Below are 12,993 nucleotides of genomic sequence, written 5' to 3' on the forward strand. Positions count from 1 at the left end.
GGGGGGGGGGGGGGGGAAATAATTCTCAGGTTTGAACGAGCAATCGTGTAACGTCTTGACCAGACGAGGCCAACGGTTACAGAGAGGGTGCACCTGTTCCCCCACCACCGGCGGCCTCTCGCGTGTCTCCACCATCGGTGGATATTATTATTTTTTTCCTCCAGCCCCGACAGCAGCCGGAAGAGGGTCACAAGGCGGATATTGGACGAGGGAAGCAGTGACAGAAGGAGTTGAAAATTGAAAGAGCAAAGGGGCAGGAAGCTCACCTGACGCTTTCCGGTTCCTCAATTTGTCATGGGGGCACTTCTCAGGGAATTGTTTTCTTAAGATACGGGGCATTAGATAAGGTCATGCTGGCGATTTTCGTTATCGTCAGGATGTTAACGATAATCTTGGGGAGAGAGGGGTGGACGGGACAAAATATTGTGGATAAATATTGATGTGGAGTGCACTGATTGTGAGAGAAAAACGACAAAGTTCTCAAACAAGTCTCACTTGTGATGGGAAAATGGTTTTTTTGGATTTCACCACTACTTTTTATGGCACAATTCATCATTCCATCTTATTATGACACAATTCATCACAATCTGTTTCATCACAAGCACAATTTGTTACAGCATATCTCATCGCAATTTGAACTCATCACAAATCTATTCATCACAGTTATAACATAACATTTTTAAATATATTACCAATTACCAACACGTTTTATGTATAGAAATGATTGGTTTGGAAAAATATTATTTATATAATGAATAATGCTGTGATGAGTTTCTCATGTGATGAGCAGCGTTGTGATGAATTTTTGTGATGAAACGTGCCGTAATATCACACAACTGTAATAAGTAGAGATGACACCAGTTTTTTGAAGAAAAAAACTGGTTTTATTCCAGAGAGTGCGATGGAATGAAAAATTTTTGTCGCTAAAATAGATTTAGTAGTTCAAAAAAAATTGCATTCTCTGTACACACAAGAAATGTCATTTCTAGCACTACTCCGTTATTCGATACTCCCATACGTATTTTGCTCCCGAAAAATCTTTGTTTTATGCGAAACAGGGGATAGTAGTTTTTCGCTTCGGCTGTATAATAATCACAGACAACAAATGAACCCTTAAATGAAACAATAATAATGATACGATAGCAATCTTGTAACTTGGGGATAAAATATTTGTTGATAAATTTTCCTCGATATGAGATATTTTCATCCTGAAAAGGCACCGTCTGGTGTGAATTATCCGCCTCTTGAGCCAAATATTTCGTTGCTGTCGAGAGCAGAGCAATTATTCATTTTTGAGACTTTCAAATTCGAACCAAATAAATTCTTTTTGGCAATTTTCAACTAGCGATTTTCTTGGCCGAAACAAGACTTGTTTGACAACGGGTTTGTTTTTCTCTCAGTGTGAAGCAATAAACCGGGTTCAATTTTGACTTTTGGCCAGTTTTTGATGAATATCTCGGAATCTAAGGGAGGTGGCAAAATTTTTCTCATGACCTTTTTTATAACCCTCAATTGGCTCTACAAAAAAGGTCATGACAAAAATTTTTATATTTCTTTTAGATTCCGAGATATTTGTAAAAAACTGACCAATAGTCAAAATCGACTTAACCCGGGTTACCGCTTCGCTACTTAAGTGCATCTTGCACTAGGAAAAAAAAACTTTCGTCAAGAAGATTTTGTACTTGTCCTGAAGACGAAGATAATTTCTTGACGACAAAAAAGCGATTTCTCATACCGAATAGAATTGAATGTCCGGGAACTAAAGTTAATATTTCGCCTAAAGAAAACTTTTGGTCTACAAAATGAGTTCTGAAGAGGATTTCGCCCAGAAAAAATTGCGTGAACTATTTGGATATTCTTGAATAAATCAGGTTTCGTTGTGAAGCTATAAAAATACTTTGAAAATAGAAAAAAATGGTATTCACATTCGAATGAAAATGTAAAAAGCTGAGAGCTGTGAATTTTCGTGATTATAATTGAGCAATTATCTCACTAATGAGTGATTTTACGAGGAAATATCATAGAACCTTTTTTGTAGGCGAAGGAAATATCTATAAAAAATATCTCCTGGCATTTTCTTCTAAATCCGCTCTTTATCGAAATAATTCGATGATTAGTGGAATGTAGGTGTTTTTGGTTGTCATCAGGATGTTAAAGATAATCTTGAGGAGAAAGGGATGGATGGGTGGATAAATATCGCTGTGGAGTGGGGAATTGGGAAATGGGAGGAGTTAAATAAATCAAGCTTCATTTTGAAGCTATAAAGAATACTTCGAAAATTGAAGAAAAAATGGTATTCACATTCGAATGGAAATGTAAAAAGCTGAGAGCTATGGATTTTTGTGCTTACAATTCCGCAATTATCTCACTAAGGAGTAACTTTATTGAGAAATACCATAGAACCTTTTTTGTAGCTGAAAAAAATCCCTACAAAAAATGTTTGTTGACATTTTCTCCTAGACCCACTCATTACCGAGATAATTCAGGAATTGAAACGTCAGATTGAAGATATTGTACGGCTTTTTGTACTCTACACTCGTGGGAACACGATCATTTACCCCAGAGAATAAAAATGTCTCGAATTTCATGAAACCCATACCCAAAACCGAATAAACCCGCAAGATTCCCTGGCAAAACTCCTTCACTCAACCATTAAACTCGTGTCATTGTCAGGTTGATCCCACCCCAAACAATGAAAACACAGATTAGCGAGAATCGATCGACTGTTCCGGTTAATCGAGCCCTGGTCTTGCTAATGACGTCCCCAAAACACGAGGCGAATCCCGTGTGCTACCGTGTAGATACCAATCGTCGAGGCAGGTGGTCCCAACGAAGCCCTCACAAGCATCAGCAGAGCCAAATATCAAGTGCTCATTTCCAAAATTCGCCGAGAAAATGCAAGGGGAGTGCAACGAAAAATCAATTCACCGCGCAAATAAAATCGTCGTCATATCGTGCAGACGATAAACACCTCGACATTTCCGGGATAAATGACGCAACGCGCGGAACAAAGCGGATGAGGGGAATTCTCGAGTTTCAAACGGTTGCGCGACGTCTAACAATCGTTCGTCTCTGGTGACCTGTACTGACTTCTCGTATCGGCAACAATATTGTCGTTTTTCGAGGGAGAAAAACATACAAATTTCGGGAGGCATCAACCCCAAATGATAAAAAAGGGTATTAACTATTACGAAAATAAAAACTAAAAACTTGTGGTGGCATTGAGGTAGTGATAACTTAAATTTTGAAACATGAATAAACGAATCATAATTGTCCAAATAACTTAGGTCAGAGAAAAATAGAATAATTCTACTGTCTTAATATTGCGTTTACTAAGGTTTTCTTCGAACAAAGTTGATTAGAATTAATAGCTAGAACTATGAGATTATCTCACATTTTTGACGTTAAGGATAGGAGAATCTGAATGCAATATAGTGAAAATGATGATCGATTTTTTCACTTTGAACGAATAATATTAATATCCAAATACAAAATTTCTGATATGAATAAAAAGAAGCTGTGACTCAATATTCCAAATGAAGTTTTAATTTTTAATTTGGTGCTGAAAACACGAGATGACAATATTCTAAGCACGGAATTATATTGATGAGATAAACAACAGATTAATTGAATTGTCGTGTGAATTAACTAAAAATTGATAACAGTGTGGGCACGCACTTTTACCAGAGTATCAACAAACATTGAATTCCAGAAATTCACACTCTAAAGTGTGTTCTAGAAGGAATTGAATTGTAATTACGATTAAAATCTTATTCAGTGATCGTAGGAATTAGAACATGAGCAAATCATCTATTGTAATATGAAAATTTAACAGCTAAGAAATTGGCACATACGATTCTCATCGTTCGTATTGCTTTTTGCAATAAGAATGATTACAAACAATTAATTGAAAAAAGGAATATCAAATGTGACAGGAAAAAAGGCACTAGTCAAATAACTGACACTACTCAAAATAATCAGCACGGTTCATTAAAGAAATTATGATAAGAAACGAGACAAAAAACAGAATAGAAATCCCGATAATTTCGCATGATTTATGATCTCCCAGAGATCAAAGATCATAAAGCGGTCCTCAGAACAAATTGGCGAGAAAAAAAAACTACAGACTGTAATGAACTCGTGTTCCGCAGAGGTGATTAGCCCTCAGTATCAATCGCGTGTGGCCATTCTTCGCAATTACAAGAGACGGAAAACCTCCGAAATACGCCCGGAGGTGGAGAAACAGTGAAGCAATTATAATTTAATCAGCCGCGAAACCCAAGAGCCCTCAGGGACACCCGAGCCCAAAGACGATAACATTAAGCGTTGGGAGACAGAGTTAATACGATACCGAAAAGATACATTGATGTTGGGTATGTTGCAGTCAGCTTAAACCTAATCAGAGTTCTCTGAACCTAATCGCATTTACTCCCCTTTAATTGGAAAACAACACGAAACTTCGAAGGGAGATGACATCGTTGGACCCTTTGAAAATATTGCGAATTTGAATAATTCTGTCTTTGTAATTAGTGAATTATCTGGGTGAGGAGTTGGTTTAGGGGAAAATGTCAATTAACATTTTTTGTGGGGAATTTCATGAACTTGAGAAAAGGTCTTCAGACATTTCCGTCGAAAATTATTCGTTACGGAGATAATTGTAGATTTGTAACAGGAACAGTTGTATTTCCAAAAGGGAGTAAAAAACGAAACGAACAATTTGTGGTAAATTGTTATTTTATTCAAGATGGAGTAGTTTTAGGAGAAAAAGCCATAAAACTTTTTTTTAGGAAATTTCATCAGCTGCAAACAAGTTCTTGTGACTTTTTTTCCTAAAAACTCCCACAATCAAGATAATTGCAAAGTTCTGAAGAGCGAAAAATCAAAAAATTAACTAAAAACTCAAATCGAAGGAGAATTCAATCTCTCTATAATTAACATTGTATATTGGCAATGAAAACCGTCGTTACTGAGACATTTGCACATTTGTGAAGAGAGAAACGGTGAAATTCAAAATAATTCTCATTAAAGCTACAGCACTCCTGATTTCGTTGTTATTTGTTTGGTTGATTTCAATTCATTAGCGAAATGGTAAAACGGTTCAAGTCGACTTATCCCTTAGTTTCGTTTTTGAAGAATATCTTCGAATCTAAAGGAGATAATGAAATTCTCGTAATAACCTTTTTTCTAGAGCTAATTGAGTGCTGCAAAAAATGTCTTGGCAAAAATTTAGCTATCTCCCTTAGATTCAGTTTAGGCTCATTACAAAGGGAAAGAAATGTTCTTCGCATTGAAAAAAAAAAATTATGGGATTTCATGAACATTCCAAGCTGTCACTAACATTTAAAAAAAATCAAGTGTCCATTTAACCCCAACCTCCCCTAATATAATCTACAATCGCATGGCGGCCGTTCGCCAGTACAGTAGACTTTCGTTATAGTCGCATTCGTTATAGTCGCATTTCCCCTCATATCGATTTTTTCGAGCTCGAGCGCTTCCCCCACTCCGTACCACCTCCGAGGTGTGGATTTAAATGCCCCTGTTTTCTCGGAATGGGCTTTGTTTTGCATTTCTAAGAAATTCGGAAAATAAAATTTAGGAAAAATGAATTTGCGAGAGAGAAATTCAGTTCACTCTTGACTGTCACGAAGAGAGGGTCTTTGCAGTGGTGCATAATCCTGCTTTTTATTTGAATGAAGTGAATAAATTTTGGAGTGTATTGAACAATGCGATGTTATTAATATTTCTATTAATTTCATTAATTTACTAAAAGTGTTCAACGCAATTCATTTTGTTAATGTAATAAAAGTGTCTAATGAAACTAATTTTTATATTTAATAAAAATGTTCAATGCAAATTGAAGAGAAAAATAATTGGAGTAAAATTTATTTTCTTATCGCTCCCGATTCCCGGAATTTAGGCTTCCCGTGAGCGCCTGGTGGGGGAAGAGAAATACAGTCCCATTCTCAGAATCGGCTGCCCCTACAGCCCCGTGAGTGCGACTATAACGAGAGTCTCCTGTAAAGCTCAATAAAAAAGTAAAGAAGCCGACCCTCACCTTCACATAAGAATTCCACTTGATCTTGCTCGGCGACACCGGAGGGCTCCTGGGGTTCCCCCTCTTGGGTACCATCAGAAAGTTCTGCACATTGACCAGATACCCCCTGGCGAACCTGCTCTTGGGGCTCTCCTGTATCCCACTCTCCTTGGCCTTCCTGGACCGCCTGAGGTTCTCCTTAGTGCTCTGCCTGACACAGACATGAGTGATCCTCCTCATATTAGCCATCACATCCTTCCCGCAGATGCTCCTCCACGTCCTCGACACCATGCTAACAGCGCAGAGATCCTCAGCCCTCAAGTACCCCAGGATCTTGGAGACAATCTCGAGATGATTGCTCTTCTCCCCGAGCAAATGTAGAATGTCAACAGTCTCCCTGCCAGTGACATCGGGTATTGACCGAGTCCTGTAGCCCCCGTACGTCCTCTGGCTGAAGTCCAGTCGTTTGGGCTTGATCTCCGCACTCCCAATACTGAGATTACTGAACTCCTTTCTCTCGACACTGCTGAACCCCTCCCCCGGGCTCTTGCTCGTCTTCGGTGAGAACGTGATATCCACCGATGCCAGGGTCACCCGGAGGTCGTAGGGGGTGCTCTGGGCAGCCCTGACCATCTTCTCTTTCTCGTCGATGGGCTCGCACGCCACGAACGACGCCGAGGGAATCGCCGGCGAGGGCGGCGGCGAGAGGATGGGAATGCTCGCCGGTGTCACCGCCGACGCCCTCTGGGCCTTCCTCGCCCTGCTCCTGTACTCCCGCAGGCCCTTGCGGAAGCTGTAGCGCGACTCGTCCCCCGGGGAGTCGAGACTCAGGGAATTGCCGGCTGAGCTGCCCTCCAGGGCACTGTCCGGGTGCTCCGGGGCGAGCGACTCCGAGGACTCGGCGAGACATGCCGAGGCGTTGATCAGGCTGTTGAGCTTGGACCTGGGGCGGCGGTCCAGCTGCCAGTGCTCCGAGCGCAGCCAGTAGTGGCGCCTCGTCAGGGCTGGGGGCCGACGGGCCCTCGCGCTCGGGGTGCCGAAGGAGTGAGGGGTTAACGACAGGTAGCCCGAGTCCATACTGTCGGAGGTGCGCGACGAACGGGGGTGAGGAACTGCACTGTGAGGGGTCTCCACGATCGACGAGATGTCCGACATCTCGATGTCCTCGACTGAGTCACTCATCTTCGATTTTTTGGGGTTTTAAGGGCTTGCAGAGGCTTTTTTGAGATTTTTTTATGGGGGGGGGGGCGGGGGGGGGGCTTTTTAGGGNGGGTGGGCTTTTTAGGGGTCCGGAGCGTCGCAGGCCCTCAACATGGCACGCACCCCGGCATCCCGTTGTGACTGGGGTTTTTGGCGTTTAGGGTTTTCTGCTTTTTGGATTTTTTAGGGGTTGGGAGGACTGGGGGGAGGTTTCACGGATTTCACGAGTTCATTACACTTGGGGGGTGACACTTAATTGAGCACTTGCACATGAGGGTTGTTGACGGAACGACACATGACGCGGAGTTTCGCGCGTGAATGAGGTGCGGGAGCGATACGACACGAACGAGGGGTGAGTGGGAAATAACCGCGGGAGCGTGGATGGAGCCGAGCGGTTGGGGGATCGGCGACTGGTGGGGGTTGGGTTTGGAGGGTAGGGGGGGACATCTGGCGGCTGGGGGGAGAGGCTGGAGGCGGGTGGGAGGCTCTTTACCGATGGAGGTCGGTGCGAGCGGTTTTTTTAACTGGCGCCACCCGCGCAGGGGGTGGTTGATGCCGCTTTATTATGGTTTTTTCGCTTGGTAGATTCGATTTTCTCTTTTTCAAATCATTGTTTATAATCGCTCTCATTGGGATAATCCCTGCTACGAAATTTAGAAACTTTTGGCCAATAGCCAAAGTACAAGATCTATGCGCGCGCTGATCTATTCGTTTGTTGAAATGAAGAAATGGAATTCGTTGAATTTCATTTTTTCATGAATACCTTATAAATATTGATAATGAATCAAAGGGAATTCGACTAGTGATTGAAGTGAATAGCGAAGTAGAGTAAAAGATTCTATAAAGAATTTTTCATTTTCAATTAATTATCTTCAATTTTTTTAAATAATCGGTCTCCATAAAAGGACAGAATTTATTAATTTCACCGATGATATATATACATGTGAAATATATATATTATATATATATGACGTGAAAAAAAAATTTACCACTGAAGAATTTAAAATTGTCACTGAAGAATTTGAAAATGCCGCGTGTTTTTTTTGTAAATAACTTCGTGTCACATATTGACCAATCAGAATTAAGGATTAGCGGTCAGGCAGTTTCGAGATATTTCGATATAAAACAACTTCACGTTTCTTTCATTCTTTAGTAAATAGGACAACCCCATATTTTTAATTATTCAATTCATAGTCAATTGGAAGATTTGAATTATGAAATATTTGATTTTCAAATTTCAACTCAAATGTTATTGAAACTGATGATTGATGCCGATCCCTGGTTGATTACCGTTCATTATGCCCTTTTTCCTGACAGATTCGATGTTCTTTTTTTCAATTAGTTGTTTATAATCATTCTCATTGCAAAAAGCAATACGACTGATGAGAGTTGTATGTCCCAATTTATGAGCTGTTAAACTTTCATATCACAATCAATGATTTGCTCATGTTCTAATTCCTACGCTCACTGAATAAGATTTTAATCGTAATTACAATTCAATTCCTTCTAGAACACACTTTAGAGTGTGAATTTCTGGAATTCAATGTTTGTTGATCCTCTGGTAAAAGTGCGTGTCCACACTGTTATCAATTTTTAGTTAGTTCACACGGCAATTCAATTAATCAGTTGTTCATCTCATCGATATAATTCCGTGCTTAGAATATTGTCATCTCGTGTTTTCAGCACCAAATTAAAAATTAAAACTTCATTTGGAATATTGAGTCACAGCTTCTTTTTATTCATATCAGAAATTTTGTATTTGGATATTAATATTATTTGTTCAAAGTGAAAAAATCGATCATCATTTTCACTACATTGCATTCAGATTCTCCTATCCTTAACGTCAAAAATGTGAGATAATCTCATGATTCTAGCTATTAATTCTAATCAACTTTGTTCGAAGAATACCTTAGTAAACGCAATATTAAGAAAGTAGAATTATTCTAATATTATTATATTTCCCTCTGACCTAAATGATTTGGACAATTATGATTCGTTTATTCATGTTTCATAGAATGGTATTCAATTCTCTTTTGTTTGCTAGGCGGGCTTCATGAAAATTGGAGGCAAGAAGATTGTACTCGTGAAAACTGCCTCCAATCGTTCGAGATATCTACTATATTCTCATTTTCGACTTAAGATCGTATAATATTGTGCGTTCAAGACAAAGTTTTGAACAAATAATATTGACATAAGTTTCATCAGCTTCAAAAAATGTTTTCTAACATTTCATTCTAAAATCACTCGGTCTGGAGATAAATACGCGCAAATATGTAAAATGTATTATTATCTTGTATTATTATTAACAAATTATGTATTATTATTAACAAACTGAAACTGGAAAAAATTATTTTTAAAGTTGCCTCAAACATTACATTATTACTGTAAACTGTTTCAATATTCAGGATTTGGAGAACAAAAAATTGAGGTGAAGAGGGGTTTTGCGTTTTGAAGTGATTCGAGGGAGGGGGGAGGGTCACGTGGCACAACGGACACAACGTGCAACGTGAGAGAAACATTTATCGAGCAACCGCTCCGAATTTTCTGTTTTTATTGGAATAATTTTGAGCAATTAGTGGGTTTATTGAGGAATTTTTGAGAGAATGGAGTCGTCAAGCAAAGCGGAGTCTGCTGCGCCCAAGCAGGCGATGGTTTACATCTGCGGAGGTGAGTTGAAGCGTCTTTATGAATGATTTTGAACGTATAACCTCAAATGCATGCAAATTGAGGGAATTTGGGGGGTCACACGAGTTTCGCAGTTGATAATTCGGTGGTAATTTCTCATTTCTGATTGTTTAGAGTGTCACCACGACAACGAAATTCGACCCAGGGATCCAATCCGTTGCAGAGAGTGCGGGTACAGGATCATGTACAAGAAACGAACAAAGCGTCGTATCCTTTTTGGAAAAATGTCTTGAATTTCTTAATGTTATCATTGAGGAAGGAATTATTTTGTTGATTTCTTGGAGGTGAGGTGGTGTAGGGAGAGTTATGAAACAATTTCTGAGGAATTTTCAAATTTTTTCTGTACCTTTACACTGAGAGAAAAACGTCAAAGTTCTCAAACAAGTCTTACTTGTGCCGAGAAAATAGTTTTTTGAAAATTATCAAAAAAAGGATTTTTTGTGCCAAACATGCAGAGAGTGCACAGGAATGAAAAATTTTTGTCGCAAAAATAGATTTAGTAATTAAAAAAATTCTCTGTACACGTAAGAAATGCCATTTCTAGCACTACTCCTTCGTTATTCGATACTCCCATACGCATTTTGCTCCCGAAAAAACTTTGTTTTGTGCGAAACAAGGGATAGTAGTTTTTCGTTTCGACTGTCTAATAATCACAGACAAGAAATTAACCCTTAAATGAAACAATAATAATGATATGATAGCAATCTTGTAACTTAGGGATAAAATATTTGTTGATAAATTTTCCTCTGCACGAGATATTTTCATCCTGAAAAGGCACCGTCTGGTGTGAATTGTCCGCCTCTTGAGCCAAATATTTCGTTGCTGTCGAAAGCAAAATAATTATTCATGTTTGAGACTTTCAAATTCGAACCGAACAAATTCTTTTCTGGCAATTTTCAACTAGAGATTTTGTTGGCCCAAACAAGACTTGTTTGACAACGTGTTTGTTTTTCTCTCAGTGTATGACGAAATTCATGAGTGAAGCGGTAAAACTTCAAGTCGACTTAACTCTCAGATGAGTTTTTGAGGAATATCTCCGAATCTAAGGGAGATAGCGAAATTGTTGTGATTACCTTTTTCGTAGCTCTCCATTCATTCTACAAAAAAGGTTATAACCAAAATTTTGCTATCTCCTTTAGATTCCGAGATATTCATTGAAAACTGATAATTGGTAAAAAACATCTTGGGAATGAGTACGTCTAGGAGCAATTTTCATAGATTATTTATTGTTGAAAATTTCTTCAGGTGAAAAAGTTCTTTGGAGACTTCTTTTAAAACTCATTAATTCTCTCCGAAAAATTCTTCAATTTATCTCGTATTCTTCATTACAGAATTATGTAATTTTCTCTGTAATGAGTGGATGTAGAAAAATATTAAGACATCTTTTATTAGAAATTTCCTGAGCTAAAAAATGCCTCGATTTTCCTCCTAAATTCATAACTGATTTAATCCCAAATTTTCATAATTTTATATTCAGCTCAAACAATTTTTTGGGAATTCATTTCAAATTCGATATTTTTCCTTAACATAATTATTTCAGTCGTCGTCTTCGATGCTCGTTAACATCAACGTCATCACCATCAACTTCAAATTGAATCTACGATTAAATAAATCAAGAATAATATAAGGATTAAGCGATAAGTTGTAAAATATTTGACTTTGTAATAAAACCGAATTTATAAAAGATTGAGTAATCATTTTTTCGACTCGTAGAAATGTTCATTTCCATTCTTTCCATTGAAAATAATTGAGAATAATGTTGACTATTGGGTGTAAATGAATAAAATGGAATAAATTGGGTATTCATTAGGCAATGTATCTTTTATTTACAATAAATAAATTACATTCTCGTTAGTAATGTAACAGAGTTCGTTTCTTTCATATTTTCATTATGACGAGGAAGAAATAATTAACAACAGCACTCATGAGCCACTGGGCCATAAATTCATTCACAACGATCTACGATTAGATTAATCCCCCCCGATTGAGTATACAATAAGTTTTATAAAATTGTTTCAAACTCCGGTCCCATCTCTGATATCAATCTGGCAAAAGCCAAACTTTGGTTCCAATGAAATTGATAATTTTGGTTTTGTCAACTCTTTATCAATGAATCTAGTGAAATGATAGCCTTCAATGCTTTTTATAGTTATTTTACAATTGATTGATTGAGTAAAGTTTTTATATAAAATCTTAAAGATGTAGGATCTTTATACGATTACGATACAAAAAACTACGGTTCAGTGGTCTCACGTATTGCTGATGTATTACCCAATATTCGGAAATATTGTTTCAGATGATGATTGATACAAAATTCAAATAATATCCATAAAAAATAGTTGCATCGAGGGCTCATCGAGATTCTCCATTAACAAATTAATGATGCAATCTCGAGAGCAGGAGATGAAAACTCAAAAGAAAAACACCGAAATACAAATTTACTTTTTTTGGATATTCAGTTGAGAGTTACTAATACTGACTCTGGAAGCAGCCAAGCCAACGTTTTACCTCTGATAAATCATGAATTATCATAAAATGTTCTTCAAAAAATATTTGCAATCATTCTAAAATCAATAAATTCTCATTCATCTATAAATAATTTCCATCACTTGATATGTTAATTTGCACATTTTAAACCACAAATAGCCCTTTGAAAATAGAAATAATTGTGTGTTGATGTTATTTTTTATCATTGGCTTGGCACTGTTGGACACATGCACACGTACACATCTTGGAAGCTCATACAATAATTTGTGATTTGGGTTTTTCTCATAATTCAGGAGTGATGTGACGAAAAAAGTAACGAATTGATTCTTTACATAATGTTAAATATGAAATTATCTCGAAGGATTTTAGGAGAGAGTCGAAATACATTTTTTTGCAAATAGTTCACTGAATTTTGAAAAAAGTGTTTTGACATTTTCCCCTAAAATCGCTGGTTGACAGGATAAATACACCAAGCAAAAATGTCAAATTCAATTCCTCACATTTTCCCATCACTTGAGACCATCATCTTTTCCCACGGATATTACACCGAAAAATCTACATTTTCAAATTCCCTCAAGTCATCTAAG

At 37.9% G+C, this 12,993-nt stretch overlaps 1 protein-coding gene across 1 annotated transcript in view; it reads right to left on the bottom strand.

The window, feature by feature from the left end:
• LOC107039280 (F-box only protein 43) overlaps nucleotides 1-7,258 on the bottom strand; it is a 37,813-nt gene extending 30,555 nt beyond the window's left edge. Inside the window, exon 1 of the mRNA XM_015258810.1 lies at nucleotides 6,056-7,258. Within this exon, the coding sequence (XP_015114296.1) occupies nucleotides 6,056-7,216 (1,161 nt within the window). The 5' untranslated portion in view covers nucleotides 7,217-7,258. The remainder of the gene's footprint in view (nucleotides 1-6,055) is intronic.
• Nucleotides 7,259-12,993: the final 5,735 nt, after the last annotated feature.

The sequence above is a fragment of the Diachasma alloeum genome, unplaced genomic scaffold, assembly GCF_001412515.2.
Source record: "Diachasma alloeum isolate Michigan unplaced genomic scaffold, Dall2.0 Dall_scaffold_00295, whole genome shotgun sequence".
Taxonomy (NCBI): domain Eukaryota; kingdom Metazoa; phylum Arthropoda; class Insecta; order Hymenoptera; family Braconidae; genus Diachasma; species Diachasma alloeum.